Here is a 17,368-nt window from a genome sequence, read left to right as displayed (position 1 = left end):
GATTGCTCTAGAACATTCTAGATTTTCTAGAATTGTTATGTTCTAGATCCACCTCCTCAGTCTGAGGCTCGGCTAGGCCAGTTTTGACATTCCATGTGTCTTCTCTGAACTGTGTGGTAATTAACAATGTTTGCAATAGCATCTTTGATCAGTAGGAAGCCCCAGAACAAAGAAAGACACATATTACCACCCTCATTGAAGTCACTGGTCATTCTATACAAACTTCTATGCAAAGTCAACATTGTCCTTGATACCTGCTGTTGCCCCCACACCCATTTTATTTCACTCTGTGACAGATGAAATCATTTCTGCCATCAGCTCTGCTTGTTTTTTCTGGCGTTTTGGCTGTGGTTCTGTGAGGTACGATAGCTATGTTCTGTGTTTCAGGGCTGCTACACCATGCTGTATGCACTGCAGGGAGAGCAGCAGCTGTTGGAGAGACCCTTCGGCACTAAACTGCCGTTAATCCCAGGGTCTAAACCTCAATTTTGCAGGACTGCTCTTTCGGAGAAAGTAAGTGCAACCTAAAATGAAAAGCATGAATACATTTATTCTTATTTAAATCCAAACATTTAAATTGTAAAAAATGACATGTTTATTCATGGTTTTCTTTCTTTTTAGGGGTAAACCAACATGTAAAATTGTATAATATGAAATGATACCTGGGACACATTAACACATTTCTGTGTGTGTTAGTATAATGTGGTTGCTGTAATGATTAAACTGTAAGCAAACTGTCTTCCCTTGACATCTTTGTGCATATAACATCAGGAGTAAGGTTATATATTTTTCTAGACGCAGTATATTGATCACATTATTGAAATTCAGCTGTACTGTATGCCTTAAAGCTTATTGTGCTTACTGTCTTTTTGCAATGTAGTCATTTTTAGTTGGCTACAATGACTGAGAAATTGGAATTTGATTTTCAAGAACGTAGAAAAAAATGATAACAGCGATTCTGGAGTAGTCTTCCAAGAAACTGGCGACAGCCTTCGGAGGGGGGAGAAAAAAAACATTCTCATTTTTATGTTCAGAAACATAGGGGGATACATATCTGTGTTTACCTATACATATCATGTTTTAATAAAATACTTACCTTCTATTTCAGCTGCACCAGCCATCTCCTGACTTCACTCTGACTGATCCCCGTGGTTTCCTTTTGGATTCGAAGTACAACAGCCTCCATGACCCCCACCTGCGCACCTATTACCATCGCAAGGGCATGCAGGAGTCTCTGCTGAACAGAGGCTTAATCAATGAGCAGAAGAAAGTAAGGCTGTTTGGAGTTTGTGCAAAGAATGAGGCTTTTTTGGTACGGTGAAGGAGTGAGGTGTTGTCAAAAAAAATAGACCAGGTTCTAGCTCATTTAGCTGTAATAGTTTCCAGTAGCGTGATTTAACTCATGTCTGCACTCCAGCATAGATGTATTCGGTGGGCAGGCCTTTGGTTGTAATCAAAGCATGTAATAGTAGATGTAATCAAAGCAGGCCTATGGTTTGTGCTAAAGTCCTTATGCTCAATAAATATTCAAACACAGAGTACTTGACTGTGCTCTAGATTTGTAAAATAAAAATAAAAACATTTAACCTCCTAGACAGTACTTGAAACATGTTTTGTCTGTTTTCAGGTCTTCTGCTCTTTGAAAGAATACAATCAATATCATAACTACCTTAGCAATGTGAAGTTGCAGTATGACAAAAATTATGTGACTAAACAGGTAAGTGTGATGTTTTTAAACAACCGTCCATCTGATTCTGACTCTTCATCATAGACGTCTGCCTTTATCCAGCCCGCAATCAGTAACGTTTCTGGATGAAGGCTTCCATAATGTTACGATCCCTGCCTCTCGGCAACGGAGGAGGCAGAAGTAGGTGTAGCCCCTATCCATCAGTTCACCTATCAGTTTTCCCATTCACCACCACACCCCCGTCTCATCCTACTTAAACACCTGTCCTTCCCTACCTCGTTGCTCAGTATTGGTTTTCCCTATCGAGCTTCCTGGTTGCGCTTCTTCTACTCTGTGTTTGTCTTGGATTTCGGCTTACGGTTTTTCCCTTTGGACTTCGGCTTTTCGGATCTCGACTTGGATTGGTACTTTTGCTCTGTCTTGGATTACTGGCTACCTCTGGATTCTCGGATTGCTCTACGGACTTCAACTTCGGATCACACTCCGGCTTCGGTACACGTTCCCTTTCGGATATCTTGCTCCCCCTGGACTCTCGGCTCGTTCCTACGATTACGGTTTGCTTTTGGTTTACGACTTGGCTTTGTTCGCTCCTGCAAGTGGGTTCACTCACTAGTTCGGTCCCTATTACCGAACTCGTAACAGAATACTGAGCCATTTAACATGGACCCAGCGGAGCAACAGGAGATTCGCACGGCTTTGGATCAGCACGGACAAGCCTTACTCCAGCTCCAGGCTTCTGTCCAACAGATCTCTGCGCACCTGTCTGCAATGCCGCCCATCGGCAATCTAGGAAGCAACGCTGGGGCTGCCGCTTCGGCTCCACCCCCGCCAGCTGCTACACCTGCCCCTCGGCCTCTTCCACTAACTCCACCTGACAGGTTTGACGGCAACCCTACGAAATGTCGGGGCTTCTTAGCACAGTGTGCGCTGGTTTTCAGGCTCCATCCGGAAACCTTTTTTTCTCCTCAGGACAAGATCGCCTTCATAGTTTCACTGCTAACCGGCCGCGCTTTGGAATGGGCTACTGCTCTGCTTGATCACAAGGCTCCTGAAATTCAGGATTATGATCTCTTTTTAGGAAAATTTAAGGGGGTTTTTTGTTATCCTGTAGTTGGTCAAGACTCTGCCTTCCGCCTCTCCTCCATCCGCCAGGGCTGCCGGGCTGTACAAGACTATCCTATAGATTTTCAAGTAGCAGCAGCGGAGACTCACTGGAACAACGAGGTCCTAATTTTTTTTTTTCCGTCAAGGACTCAGTGAAGAAATAAAGGATCATCTGGTAAATATGCCGCAATTGGGCAGTACCTTGGAAGAAGTAATTTCACGAGTATTGGAATTGGATATCAGAATTCGTCAAAGGAGTGCTGAAAGATCTCGGACCTCAATATTAAAGGCTCCTCGGCTTTCTTCTATCAGATCTTTCGACTCAGATCAACCTAGGGAAGTAGCCCGAACCCAGTTAACCCCTGAAGAACGAGAGAGGCGCCAACGAGAGGGTCGCTGCATGTACTGTGGGAAATTAGGACACTTTAAAGCGGCCTGCCCTGCCTCATACTCGTCCTTGAGGCGCAGCCCACCTTCTCAAGTTCCTAAGGTGAGTGAGATTTCTCAATCCCCTCAGTTTTCCTCTGGATTTTTTATTCGTTCTACACTATTCTGGGGTAATGAAAGGAGACCTCTTCTAGCTTTTATAGACTCAGGGGCGGCAGGAAACTTTATTGATGCCTCCATCGCTCAAACGTGGAAATTACCCTTGACCCCGGTGACTACACCACTTCATGTTCAATCGATCGACGGCTCCCCCGTATCTCCAGGACTCATTAGATGGCAAACTGAAATTATAAATTTGCAGATTGGCGCCACCCATGTGGAAGACATCTGGTTTTATCTCCTTGAGACCCCAACACATCCTCTGGTGTTGGGCTTTCCTTGGCTACAACAGCATGACCCTAACATTTCTTGGTCCCGAAAAGAAATTTTAGCTTGGGGACCCAGATGTATTAAAGACTGCTGTTGTCTACCAGTACGAATTGCACTCACGGCGGCATCCCCTTCAGGGGTTCCTACCATACCCCCTCAATATTCCGATCTACAGGAAGCCTTTAATGAGCAGGAGGCCTTGACCCTCCCACCTCATCGACCTTATGATTGTGCCATTGACCTTCTGCCAGGTACTATCCCTCCTAAAGGTCGTATTTTTCCGCTCTCCAGTTCTGAGTCTCAGGCCCTGAAAGTCTACATACAGGATTCTCTGAAAGCTGGACTTATACGTCCATCCACTTCACCAGCATGTGCCAGTTTTTTTTTCGTGGAAAAGAAGGATGGTGGGCTTCGTCCCTGCATCGACTATCGTGGTCTCAATGAGATCACAATCAAGAATCGGTACCCTTTGCCTCTAATTCCAGCAGCACTTGAGTCGGTGCATGGAGCCAAAGTCTTCACCAAACTGGATTTACGAGAGGCCTATAATCTAATCCGCATTCGGGAAGGGGATGAGTGGAAGACGGCCTTTATGACTACCCATGGACATTACGAATATTTGGTCATGCCCTTTGGTTTGGTTAATGCCCCAGCGGTGTTTCAGTCTTTTATTAATGACATCTTTCGTGATCTACTACAAAGATTTGTCTTGGTCTATCTAGATGACATTCTAATTTTTTCTGATTCCTTCCAGGATCATGTTCTCCACGTCAGAGAAGTACTCTCCCGGCTCATCAAGAATAAACTATATGTCAAACTGGAGAAGTGTACCTTCCATGCTTCAAGGATTCATTTTTTAGGTTATGTCATCTCTCCAGAGGGTGTGGAAATGGATTCGAGTAAAGTCTCGGAGATTACTGATTGGCCCACACCCAAGAACCTCAAACACATTCAACGATTTCACGGCTTTGCTAATTTTTACAGGAAGTTTATTCGAAACTTCAGCTCGGTGGTCACTCCCATAACCTCCTTGACCCGTAAAGGACCAAGACAAGGCAAATGGACCCCTCAAGCCGAAGAAGCATTTCAGCGTCTGAAACACCTGTTCACAACAGCCCCCATCCTAAAACACCCTGATCCAACTTTGCCTTTTGTAGTCGAAGTGGATGCCTCTGGCCATTGTGTGGGGGCTGTTCTCTCTCAGCGTCATGGAGAAAAACAGATTCTTCACCCCTGCGCCTTCTTCTCCAAGAAGTTATCCCCTGCCCAAATGAACTATGATGTGGGTAACCGTGAGCTCTTGGCCATTAAGCTGGCATTGGAGGAATGGAGGCACTGGTTAGAGGGTGCTCATCACCCTTTTTTGATTTACACAGATCACAAAAACCTGGAGTACCTGCAGTCGGCCAAACGTTTTTGTCCTCGCCAGGCTAGGTGGTCCCTTTTTTTTTCCAGGTTTAATTTTTTGATCACCTATACTCCAGGTTCTAAGAACGTCAAAGCAGACGCCCTCTCGCGGATCCATGACCCCCCTGAGGCCGAATTGACCCTAGAACCCATCATTCCATCTGGTAAGTTCCTGGCTGCGGTAAGATGGGACATTGAGGTGATTGTCCGACGAGCCTTGGTTGGGCAGACGGTACCTCCTCAGTGTCCTCAGGACAAGTTATTTGTCTCTCATCCCGTCCGATCGGCAGTTTTACAATGGGGTCATGACTCCCGCTTCGCTGGACACCCTGGAGTCCACCGTACCTTGGATTTCATCTCCAGAGACTTCTGGTGGCCAACTATGGCTAAGGATACCAAGGAGTATGTCCAGGCCTGCGCTATCTGTTCCCAAATGAAGTCTTCCCGAATGAAGGCAGCGGGTCTACTTCAACCCTTACCCATCCCGGATCGTCCTTGGACCCACCTCTCAGTAGATTTTGTTACTGACCTTCCACCCAGCCATGGACACACAACTATTATGGTAGTGGTAGACCGTTTCTCCAAATCTGCTCATTTTATTCCCCTACCATCTTTACCTACAGCTCGAGAACTAGCAGAATTGTTTGTACAGCATATCTTCCGATTGCATGGCATCCCTAAGGATATTGTTTCAGATAGGGGCCCTCAGTTTGTCTCCCGGTTTTGGAGGGCCTTCTGTAAGTCACTGGGCGCCTCAGTCTCACTTACCTCGGCTTACCACCCTCAGGCCAACGGTCAGACAGAACGCATAAATCAGGAACTGCTGACCCATTTACGAACTTATATCTCCTCTACCCATGATAATTGGGTGTCCTTGCTCCCATGGGCTGAGTATGCACACAACTCATTGTATACTACTTCTACTGGCATGTCTCCCTTTAAGTGTGCCTTAGGTTATCAGCCTCCTCTGATCCCTGACTCCCACCCCAACACAGAGGTCCCTTCGGTTCAGGACTATATCTCTAACCTGAAGACCTTCTGGAGGAAGGCCAAAGCCACCCTTCTTCGCACCTCAGCTCAGCAGAAGAAGGTAACTGATCGGCGCCGTCGGATCCCACCCAGACTTCGACGCGGTCAGTTTGTTTGGTTATCCACTCGTAACCTTCCTCTTAAGCAACCTTCTGGCAAGCTTGCTCCCAGGTACATTGGTCCTTTTCGTGTCCTCGCCCAGATTACCCCTGTAATTTACAGACTGGCCTTGCCTCCTACCCTTCGGATCCATCCTACTTTCCATGTTTCCCTCCTTAAACCCTTTCACAGATCCACCCTGTCTAAACCACAACAAAAACCCCCACCGCCTCGAGTGATTGATGGACTCCCTGCTTACACGGTCAATAAAATCCTGGATTCCCGATGGTCTCGTGGAGCCCTACAATATCTCGTCGACTGGGAAGGCTACGGTCCGGAGGAGCGCTCGTGGGTTTCGGAGAAGGATATTCTGGACCCCAATCTCATCAAAGACTTCCACCTTAACTTCCGGATCGTCCCGTTAGGGCGTCAGGAGCCGCCCGTAGAGGGGGGAGTAATGTTACGATCCCTGCCTCTCGGCAACGGAGGAGGCAGAAGTAGGTGTAGCCCCTATCCATCAGTTCACCTATCAGTTTTCCCATTCACCACCACACTCCCGTCTCATCCTACTTAAACACCTGTCCTTCCCTACCTCGTTGCTCAGTATTGGTTTTCCCTATCGAGCTTCCTGGTTGCGTTTCTTCTACTCTGTGTTTGTCTTGGATTTCGGCTTACGGTTTTTCCCTTTGGACTTCGGCTTTTCGGATCTCGACTTGGATTGGTACTTTCGCTCTGTCTTGGATTACTGGCTACCTCTGGATTCTCGGATTGCTCTACGGACTACGACTTCGGATCACACTTCGGCTTCGGTACACGTTCCCTTTCGGATATCTTGCTCCCCCTGGACTCTCGGCTCGTTCCTACGATTACGGTTTGCTTTTGGTTTACGACTTGGCTTTGTTCGCTCCTGCAAGTGGGTTCACTCACTAGTTCGGTCCCTATTACCGAACTCGTAACACATAAGATCTCTCCATTATGCACTTTTGAATATACTGCTGTCATCATGTCATCTTCAAGGAAGTCTCTACCTTGACTGTGTTTGTATTCTAAGGATCAATTTCAATGTTTTCTTTCAGTTTCTTCTCTAATTTCTATGAATCTCATTTCTGTTTTAGTGTTTTGACGCTGATGATGTTGTTGCTTATGTTTGTCACTGCTCTAGCCTATTTTAGCTTCTTCTTGTTAGTTCAGCCATACTGTACATCTTTTCATGCTACTTTGTGTTGTTTATAGCCCATATAGTCCTTTCTGCATGCAGGATATGGGTTTCATATCATAAGAAAAGTTACGAATGAGAGGAAGCTCTTAAGCCTGTTTGGTAATTACTTGTTAATTGGTCTGTGAGTCTCATCCAGCTGTTTCTTGAAAGAAGTCAGTGTTCAACAAGCAGACTTGACTGTGAGGATTTTGAATATTTGAAACAGGTCGCCTTGTAGTCTTCTCTGTTCACGATAACAGAGTTAAAAAAAGATAGTTTTTTTATTCATTGAGGCTGGGCAATATATCTGGATGTTTTTCTTTGTGGTAAACCACTAATTGTACCACCCGAATCGGAGCATTCACTGCTTATCTGTACTGCTCTGTAGACTTTAATCCATTTTCAGTGCAAACAAATGTATTTTTCCAAACACGTGTTAATACAGGCAGCTTTTGTGTGTAGTCCAAAACAGAATTTATAAGTCTTCTTTGCCAGACAAGGCTGAAAAATGACTTGAACTTCCATCCATCCCTTTCCATCCACGTCATCTAATCTAACCGCCTCATCTAAGGGCTGCAGGGAGCCGGGGCCTATCCCAGAAAGCAACGGGCTTAAGGCGATATACACCCTTGACCAGAATTTAGTCCATTGCAAGACACACACAGACACAAATTCACTCTAGAACCAATTTTCCTAGAAACCTTTTTTTCTACCAGTATAGTATGGCTTTGGACTGTGGGAGCAAACCAGAGCAAACCGTGAAAAACCCATGTGAATATGGGGAGACCATACAAACTCCACACAGACAAATCACCTCAGGCTCAGAATAGAGCCCCTGGCACCAGTGTTGCGAGATAACAAGGTTAACCACTGTATCCAAGATGTACATCTTAAATTGAAATGTTTAGATCAACAAACTACACTAGCTCAGCCTTCACTCTTATACATATACAAACACATTCTATCGGTGTGAGTTCAAATTAAAAATCTAATGGAAAAAGTCAGTGTTGGTTTTGAAGTGCACACTCGGCTATAATAGTGCTTAGGAGAACCTTGCAATGAAGGGAGTGTGGCACTCTATTAAAAGGCTGTGCTGGCTTTCAGAAAACAATAGTGAAGAATTTCTTGGAGCTCCAGGAGCAGAACGAGATTCCCAGGGATATCAGCTTCACCGATGTGAGGGAATGGCTCCTTGAGGAAGGATCCAAGAATATTTCAGACCAGTTTATGGCTAACAGAGACAGGTAATAACATACGGGAGCTCCTCACTCTTTAACAGCAAGTTCCTGCCTTTTGGATTCCTGATTTGTTGTATTTGTATCACATTTTTTTTTTGTTTCGCTGTAAATATGTGTAAATATTTTACTGTTATGTTTAAACATTAGATGTCAAGAATACAACTGTAAGTAAAGGTTTGCCTTAAGTTAATTAATTGTGCAAGCAAGTGGAAGTTTTGACTGAGTCAAAGTTTTCCAAAAGATGAACATTTGCTCTACGGAAATACCACATTCACAAATTCCTCTGCTGCTGTCTGACATTGCCTTGTGGATTAAGCTTTCTTTGCTGTTGTTGTTTATGAAGGCACCAGGCAGGAGCTCCGAAAACAGAGGAGATATGCAGTGGTGAAATACAGCGTATGAAAGGTCTGCAGTACAGCAGACAGGATGAGGTATGAGAATACAGTTTGATTTATTTTGACCCAAGGCTGCTCCTGGTCATCACCTGGATGGGAGATCTTTAATAGCTGGTTTCCTTCTGCATCTTAAACTGATAAGAGACATTTATATCCACTCTGGCAAGTGACCCTGTGACACCTCTGTAAATACAGCTTGATTGGGGAGCAACCAAAAGATAACAGGATCTCTAGCATAACTGTTTTAAAAGATGTTGTGTTTCTGACAAGTAATTAAGCATTAATGTTACAAAATGCTCATTAAAAAATTTATCTCACCTTATACTGTATATGCCTCTACCAGCCGAACAGATTTCTGCAGAGTGGATACCCTTAGTGAATCATGTTACTGTATCGTCACACTTAGACTTCAGACACTTTTCATACGCTTTTATGAATCTTACATTCCACACTGTAGCTTAACTCACTTTTGAAACACAAAGTTTATTCACCCCTCTCATTGATTTATCAGCTTTCAAATCACCAGCATTATCAATATACAGTATATAGCCTCATCGGTTTTCTACATCAGCTTAATCATGTTTCTTGTTTTTTTTTTTCACATTCTCACTGTACATTGCTGTATGGTATGTTATTTTCCCAGTTATTTTGTCTTTGGGCTTCCCAGACCACATTCAGCTGCTGAATGCTCCTAATATGCTGAAAAATGCCCAAAGGCCTCATTTGCTAGATTGTAAAAAGGGGAGAGATTCAGCTCCACATGATCTAACAGATTCCTCAATATTTACTGTACCACCTATAAGCAGGTGACATATATAAATATAAATGTCTAGTAGCGTAGCTGTTCTGTGCTCAACACAATCTAGCTTTCTGATGTTTCTCATCGGCTTTGCCTTTTCACTGATGGCTCTACAGATGTGGAAAATCAGAGAAAGGGCTTTACATATGAGAATAGAGGAAGATGCCCGGAGGGAGGTGCGACAGGCCCAGCTGAAGAAACAGACCAGAGCTAGAAGGCACAAAAAGGTACTGGAGTAATGAATGTTTGGATTCATCCTCTTAAGGTGAACTTTTCTTCATGCAAAATCCGGACTTGACACTGACCTTGCAGCTATATTTTGTTGTATTTCCAAGATGAGCACCTATAGGTTTAAATTAATAACCTAAACTAATACCTTTTGGATCCTCGGTGACCACAATGAGCATGGTATGTTGGCACCTCTTATATTGTGCATCTACTCTAGGGTGGTTATGCCAAGATATGCTACAGAGGTGCCAAAACACCATATTCTGGTAGTGTTTGGTGCCTCCAATTCATGGTTATAGCACTGCATCTCCAAAGCCCATGGTTTATCTCCAGCCTTGGGCACCTCCCTGTGTGGCATTTATTCTGCGTGTTGTGGGTTTTAATTCCAAGTAACATCCCAGAGACATGCTGCTTTGCATAATTGGCTGTTCTAAAGTATCCCTCAGGGGTATCTCCCCAAGAGGATCCAAGAGGGTGGTTGATGATCTCTCCTCTTCATTACCTAGGCATTAGAGGAGAGACATTGCTGCTTCAATCTCTTATACCCAGCCTGCAAGGTTCTGAACTACACACAGAGTATTTCATCCAAGTAATGTCGGACCCAGCCTTTCTTCTTCTGAGCTCTGACCAGACCCAGCTTCCCAGCTTCAGGGTGCTGTAGATTGAGATGAGATTGGAGTCTCCTGTAGTGACCTTATGGACGGGAAGTTTTCTACTAGCAACAAGATGTTCAACAATGAGATGGACCTTTTCATCTTTTGTTGAGAGGCTTTCCTTTTTCATTAAAGAATAGCCACTTGTGAAAGGTTTTCTGTCATTCTCAGGCATTTGAATATTATAAAAGGAAGGTTGCTCTCCAGCAGCAAAAGCTAAATGAGAGTTTACAGGAAAGGAAGGATTTTGAAAGAGAAATGCAAGACAGAATAAAAACGCAATATTTTAATGAGATTCTTCAGTCTGGAAAACAGGGTAAGGTTCTAGATCCAATAATTTGCAGTGGTACAACTATGACTTAGTTCACAATTTAATGTGTTTTAGTTTGTTGGCTAGAAGGAAAGATGCAGGTTGACAACATCTTCAGGTTTACTACTGATTACAGAACTGTAGAATTTGTTTAATAAACACCTACAATTACAAAATTCCAAAGCTTTTCAATCATATGTCTGTATGAAAAGAATAATATGTATGTACTGAGATCAAAACTTTTTAAAGGGAAACACGCAATAAGTTGCAGGTATCATAAAATAATACATTAAGAAGGAATCCTTCATTATCTTCAGATTGTTTAATTTCCAGCCACAACATGTACATACATTATATTCAACATTTCTGTAATCCACATTTACAGTATCTATTGATCTAAACTATCTGAAATAACTATTCAACTAAAATGATGTTTTCTTTGTGGCACAGCTTCTACTGAGATCATTAGCACGGAGAATAGAGACGTTACCATTGCTAATGAGAAAAGTTCTAAAATCACCAAAGGTCAGTATTTTCATTTGTTTCTAGAAAAAATAAAGGTTTTGAAAAAAGTTATGTTTTGACAAATTTTCCAATGCAGCTGCAGAGAAATTCAGTGGGTGCTGAGATACTGAAAGATATTGTGAAAGACAATGGAACATATAATCCAAAAAATCAGTTTAGTTCAATTCAGTTTTATTTGTATAGCTTATTCAGATAAAAACATGTCAATGATTAATGCACAAGTGTTGGGTTTTGAAAGCTTGGTAACATCTACTGTTAAGGCTGAAGAAGGTTCCAAATAAGTCTGGGGATCTCTGGGCAGCCATTGTGCCACAGTCTGGTGCAGTAAAAGTGTTGTGAGCTAAGGTGTGAAAATGATTTAAATTATATGGGTAAACCGATAAATAAATCTTAATCAGCATCCTAATTGTATCTATGAATAAATACATCTTTTCTGCCTTTTTTGGATGTTAATTGGATTGATCACTTTTTTATGCATGCCATGAGAATTCTAATGCGACAATAATTCTTTTCTCTTGGGTCAGTTCATATTTCACCTGACTCCACTGAAGAGGTGACTACTGATTCCAACTGGTTTCATGAAGTCCCTCTGATCAGTCAGCTGTCTGATGGGTAAGTCCTACATTCTGCAGTTGTGGTATGTTAAGCATCAGTGCTTACATAAAGTTTTTATTTTAAGCATTTTAAGTATGGTGATACGTAAATGTTTAAAGAGCAACTGTTTTCTATTTTGAGCTCACTTCCCCAGCTGAGTTCGTGAAATTGCTTTTTCTCTCTTTGCGAATGCATGAATCAGTCTGTTAACAGTACAGAACATGTGCATATTGTTGTGTTAGCTCATGTGCACTTTTCAAAATCCTAGATATAGTTTACCATAGACTGGCTTTGTTGTAATGACTAGAACATTGACTTTGAATATTGATATTGACAATGACTAGAGCAGCAGTCAAAATACACTAACTGAACCTTCGCAAAAATAAACTGTTGTATTGAACTTATGTATAACTCTGATCATACTGCATTACAACAATAATATATTAGTCATATTAAAACACATTTCTATCATAATAACTAACAATATGTTGTGGCACCAGTATAAAATGTGAAGTTTTGCTGAAGTATTGACAGTGGGAGAAATGTCTGGTCGTGTTTGAACGGATGTTATGTTTCAATCAACAACCACCAGAGGGCAGTAACAACTAAGTAACACTAAGTCATCAAATGCGTTGGAAACGCATTTTGGGCTTTGTCCTGAATGATGCAGCAGCAACATACAGTTGTATGCAAACGTCTGGGCACCTCTGGTCAAACTGCCTGTTTCACAGAATCTTTAAATTCTCTAAGATCTAATCTCTATGAAGTTAACAGGGTACAAACATAAACATGACATATTTCTTCACATTTCAATGCAGAATTACTATTTATTTTCTGAATTTAACTGTATTTGTCATGTGTCAATTATGAGGTACCCAGTATGAAACTGGTTAGATACATTGCGCCTGTTTAAGTAGTTGTTGTTGAAAACACAATGATGTAAATTACAAGTGATCTTGCTTCACATAGGAACACGATTGTACCATACTCGCTAAAGTGTTATGGAACAGTTGCAGTTTGAAGTTTAAGATTTATCATTTCCAATGTACTATTTTGTTGTGGTGATTTTTATTTTATAAGCCTCTCATATTAAAGTTAAAAACCTAAGCAAGTTTTAGACATCCAGTAGGTAAATTGAAAAAGTACGAACACAATTGTGGTTAGGAGGCCATCTTTTTTACACAAGAATATGCTTTAAAATAGATTAATTGTTCTGCCACTAGAAAAGATGCCTATATATTGTTAATTAGTCACCATTTTTTAATATTGCAAAATATAGTTCGTATTTTGTCCATGTAGTAGCAATGTCACACTAATTAATTTTTATCATAATGTTTTTTAGTGAAAGGAAGGTGATTGAGAACAGTTTATATGGACAGGTAAGGTACACTGCTTATCTGAATGTAATGGGTGCATTTTATTTTTCCAGATAGCTCCTTGAGGTTATAACAGTGTCACAGTGTCATAACTAAAGAACAAATGTAAAGAAATATGTTAATTTGTTCCTTCAGTACAGTAAATCCTGAAATTTAGTCCACCTAGCTGTTGCTTAGTGGTTCCTTCCCTGACATGTTCAGCTCAGCTCCCACTATGTTTTGATTGTGGCTGCCCTGGTGTCAGAGCCACATAGCCACTCCTCAGAGCAGAGATATTTCACTATGCCAAAGGTCTGCGCCTCTTTGCCAGAGAATATTAAGCTGTCCAGGTTCCAAGGGGGTGACTTCACTTTCTACCATAGACTCGATGCCAAAAGAACCCTTTGACACTGCCTCCTCTGGAATGAAACAGGGGTCTGCACATTTAATTATTTATAAATTAAGGGATCCATTTGCAAAATCTGCAATACTGACCATTCTATTTCTTTGGTTAGACTGGTATTCTGTTGTTCTTGCTTCATTTATATATTAGAAATACTGTACTGTATATATTTTTCTAGACATACAACAGTATATCTATAATAGATTTTTACTATACTGTATAGACAACAGTATATTTGTATTAGTTGCGTCTGTGCTGGCACTCAAAATTGGGTTGCAAATTTCTAAATGTTAACATGGGAAACAATGAACCCTGACAAGTAAGTAAAACTAGGTCTTATATTGATAGGTGTACTGTATATTGAACATTTTTCGTGCTCTGTGGTTACTTTTGTACTATTGCTTTAAAACAGATAACAACGGAAGAGCTTAACGAAATGGCGGAGAATATAGTGGTGTGGGTGGCAGCGTCTATCATCAGAGTGCTGCTTCCAGCCGTCTCGCTTTACAGTGAAGAGAGGAGCAGGAGCGTGTCTCACTGCTCCTTTGAGTCCCCGGTTTACTTCAGCAGTAGTGAGGAGGCCACCCTGAGTTCTCATTCTCTGCTTGGTACTGAGTCAGGGTCCACATGGCAGTCCCAGAGTAGGAGCAGTAGCTTCTTGTCAACGAGATGCAGGATCTCCACTCCCTTCCCTTCACCCCTCTCGTCCTCGGGTAGTTCAGGAGAAGAAACAGGGAAAAATACACCCGGCTTAAAATCCAGAACACCCTCGAAGGAGATTGTGGTTGCTGATGGAGGAGAAGATGCTGGAAAGCCCCTCTCAGAACCTTTGAAGGACCTTTTTGGAATCACTAAGTCAAGTATAATTACAAAAGCAGAACATATAGTACAGGATGTCCTTAGCAGAGCCCTCACTGAAGCACAGCTTCCTGCTCAGCTGATGGAACCCCAGTGTTGTGCGTTAGGTGTCTTGATCACCCGCTGCAGATCGAATAACCTTGCCACTGAACTTGTGGATGGTGTTCTTGGACTTGTCATCTCTGCCTTGTCAGAAAATAAGCAAAGAATTCCCAACCCTAAGACTGTGTGTGTTAATCTAGAAGCACAGACAGAATCTGTAGCCACAGAGGTTGCAAGTGAGATTATACAAGTTGTCTCTGGAAGACTCCAGCCTTTTTTCACAAGCGCTGTTGAGTCAGGGTCAACCTGTAGACTCCTGGGTGGCCATGGTGGTGACCTACATGTAATAGGACAATCCCAGAGACTCCACTCAGAACAATATGATGAGGCGGAGTTAGCTGTCACGGCAACAGAAATAATCAGTACTGTCTTACAAGAAGTCAAGAGTGAATTCTGCAAAGCAAATACTGAAAATAAGACGAGTGACGTGAAAGAAACATATTCAGGCGATAACCAATCAATGAGTGACTTTGTGTCAGCAATTCTGAAAAATTTAGAAACGATTTCACCCTCCTCCAGCTTATCTGTGGAGAAGAACTACCTTCTTCAGAGACCTGATGCCCTGCAGAATGAGAGAGATGAGGCAAAAGTGACTAAGAAAAGAACAAATGGCAGTAGCCCCCCATCTTTCAAATTAAAGTCTCACTCCTCGGAATCAAGTGTGGGAATGAAAAGAGCAAACAGTGATATTGCTTTTGGGATCTCTAAAGCCAAAATCATTGAAATTGCTGAGCAGATAGTATCTCAGATCATTGAAAAAACAAAGTGGGATTTCACCCCTGTGGGTAACAATTTACATGAGAGTAACTCAAAAGAGTCATTATTGCTCCCAGAAGCTGCAGAAATCTCCATTTTGGAAAAAATAAGTCCAAAATCTCAGATTCCCAACAATAGGGTCACTGTTATTGCCAAGGACATTGTAAATTCTGTTTTTGAAAATGTTTTGTTTGCACTGAATTGTATTGAAACAAATAAATATCTGCAAGAATCCAATAAAAATGTTGCTGCTGCTCCTCAAACTTCTAGAGGCAGCACAGAAAGAGGATCCATTGATCATACTTTTGACTTTAGTTCAGTTGCAAAAGGCATCGTAAGGACTATATTTGGAAAGCTCAAATCTTTACTCACCCAGACTAAAGAAGATGTATCTAGTTCCAGTTCTCCTGCTCAAATCAATGCAAAGAGCTCAAGTGTCAGCTCTTCACCAAAAACTTCAGTGTTTTCTGATTCTGTGTCAGATATTTCAGATTTGTGCACCTATACAGTAGAAACTGCTGGAGCCATTTGTGAAGCAATGAAAAAAGAGTTAGACCAGGAGATTTATTGCACAACAGTGGCAAAGAAGGCTTCAGATGAAAGCCTTCTGGCTAGAGAGGTTGTTACTTCAGTTTTGGAGTACCTTGAAGAGCAATATATTTTAGACACCATTAAAAGCCCTTCACCATATCCTAAAGACTGGGAGAGAGATGCTTCTACATTTATAAGAGAGGAGAGTATTCAAGATCGATCAAAATCCCAGATATCTCCTGTTGAAGAAATCATATTATCTGATATTGATAAGGCAACAGGACAAGTCCCTAATCAAATTACAATGGAGATTTGTAGATATCCTCCAAAGGTGGTGTCATCTGAGAACATTTCTTCAAAACAGCAAATTGGGCAAATGGACATGATCTTGGTTGAGGACAATTTGAGTGTTTCCTCTTCTGGAGAGAGCATCATATCAGATGGAGAAAGTGAAGGATCAGAGAAGATGCCGAGGACCTCCAGCTCTGTATTCCATCGTACAGCAACGAGGATAATAAGTGAAATTATTGAAAAAGCAGCTGCAAAATTTATATCTTCTGGACTTGCCCATCTCCCAGAGCAACCAAACAGTACAGCTGATGATGTATGTAAAACACCGGATGCAACAAAACATGCTCAAGAAGCAATGTCCTCAGACTCTTCTTCTCATGTGCAAACCACTGAACTGGCTTCAGATATTGTTGTTGATGTTTTAGAAAAACTACATTACGCTACATGCTTTGAGAAGATTTCTTTCTCAACAGACTACAAACATAAATTAGAAAGTTCTGATACAGCCCTGTTACCAGGAACATCAGAAATTAAAACTGATACTAGAAGAGCTGAGCACATTAGGACAATGACTGAGGAACTCTTCAAAACTGTGAAGAACAAACTGAAACACTTTTGGAATCAGAAGAGCCTGTCTTTGTTCAAAGCAAGGAAAGTTTTATCTGCTAAAGAGCAGAGATCAGCAGATTCACTTGAGATGTTTCCTCCTTCAGTCCAGGTTTCACACCTGAGCTTTAGTAAACCACACTTGACTAAGAAAAGCATGTCAGTAACAAACTCGGCACCCCGTAAGCATCTTAGTGAAGATTCAGAACCTTTAGGTGTGTTAATGAACGTTGATTTCTCAAGGCAAAGCAGGACTACTCAGGAAAATCAGGCAAATTTAATCATCTGTGCCAAGGATGTTGGCAGTCAGATATTGCAAACAATCAGGAGTGAAATAAATCGGGGTGACGACAAAGGATGTTGCTCAGGAGCAAAAGCAAAACC

General features: G+C 41.9%; 1 protein-coding gene and 1 long non-coding RNA gene across 2 annotated transcripts in view; one reads left to right on the top strand and one right to left on the bottom strand.

The window, feature by feature from the left end:
* The window catches only part of LOC148652293 (uncharacterized), a 76,361-nt gene that overhangs the window by 18,410 nt on the left and 40,583 nt on the right, over positions 1-17,368 (bottom strand). The window lies entirely within an intron of this gene.
* Positions 400-10,011, top strand: LOC148652296 (fibrous sheath-interacting protein 2-like). The gene is made up of 6 exons (XM_088597593.1): positions 400-513; positions 1,109-1,270; positions 1,628-1,717; positions 8,445-8,584; positions 8,922-9,009; positions 9,889-10,011. Exons 1-6 carry the CDS (start codon positions 400-402, stop codon positions 10,009-10,011), a joined length of 717 nt encoding a protein of 238 aa, XP_088453719.1.

Source organism: Lepisosteus platostomus, chromosome 11 (assembly GCF_059453375.1).
Source record: "Lepisosteus platostomus isolate fLepPlt1 chromosome 11, fLepPlt1.hap1, whole genome shotgun sequence".
NCBI lineage: Eukaryota > Metazoa > Chordata > Actinopteri > Semionotiformes > Lepisosteidae > Lepisosteus > Lepisosteus platostomus.
This window is presented reverse-complemented; position numbering and strand designations above follow the sequence as displayed.

What these genes read in the sequence shown, in the direction of transcription:
- LOC148652296 (XM_088597593.1), top strand. Translation starts at nt 400, where the DNA reads ATGCTGTATGCACTGCAGGGAGAGCAGCAGCTGTTGGAGAGACCCTTC. An exon ending in AAAATTATGTGACTAAACAG is followed by an intron (nt 1,718 to 8,444) that starts GTAAGTGTGATG and finishes GCTGGCTTTCAG; the next exon opens with AAAACAATAGTGAAGAATTT. An exon ending in AGTACAGCAGACAGGATGAG is followed by an intron (nt 9,010 to 9,888) that starts GTATGAGAATAC and finishes ATGGCTCTACAG; the next exon opens with ATGTGGAAAATCAGAGAAAG.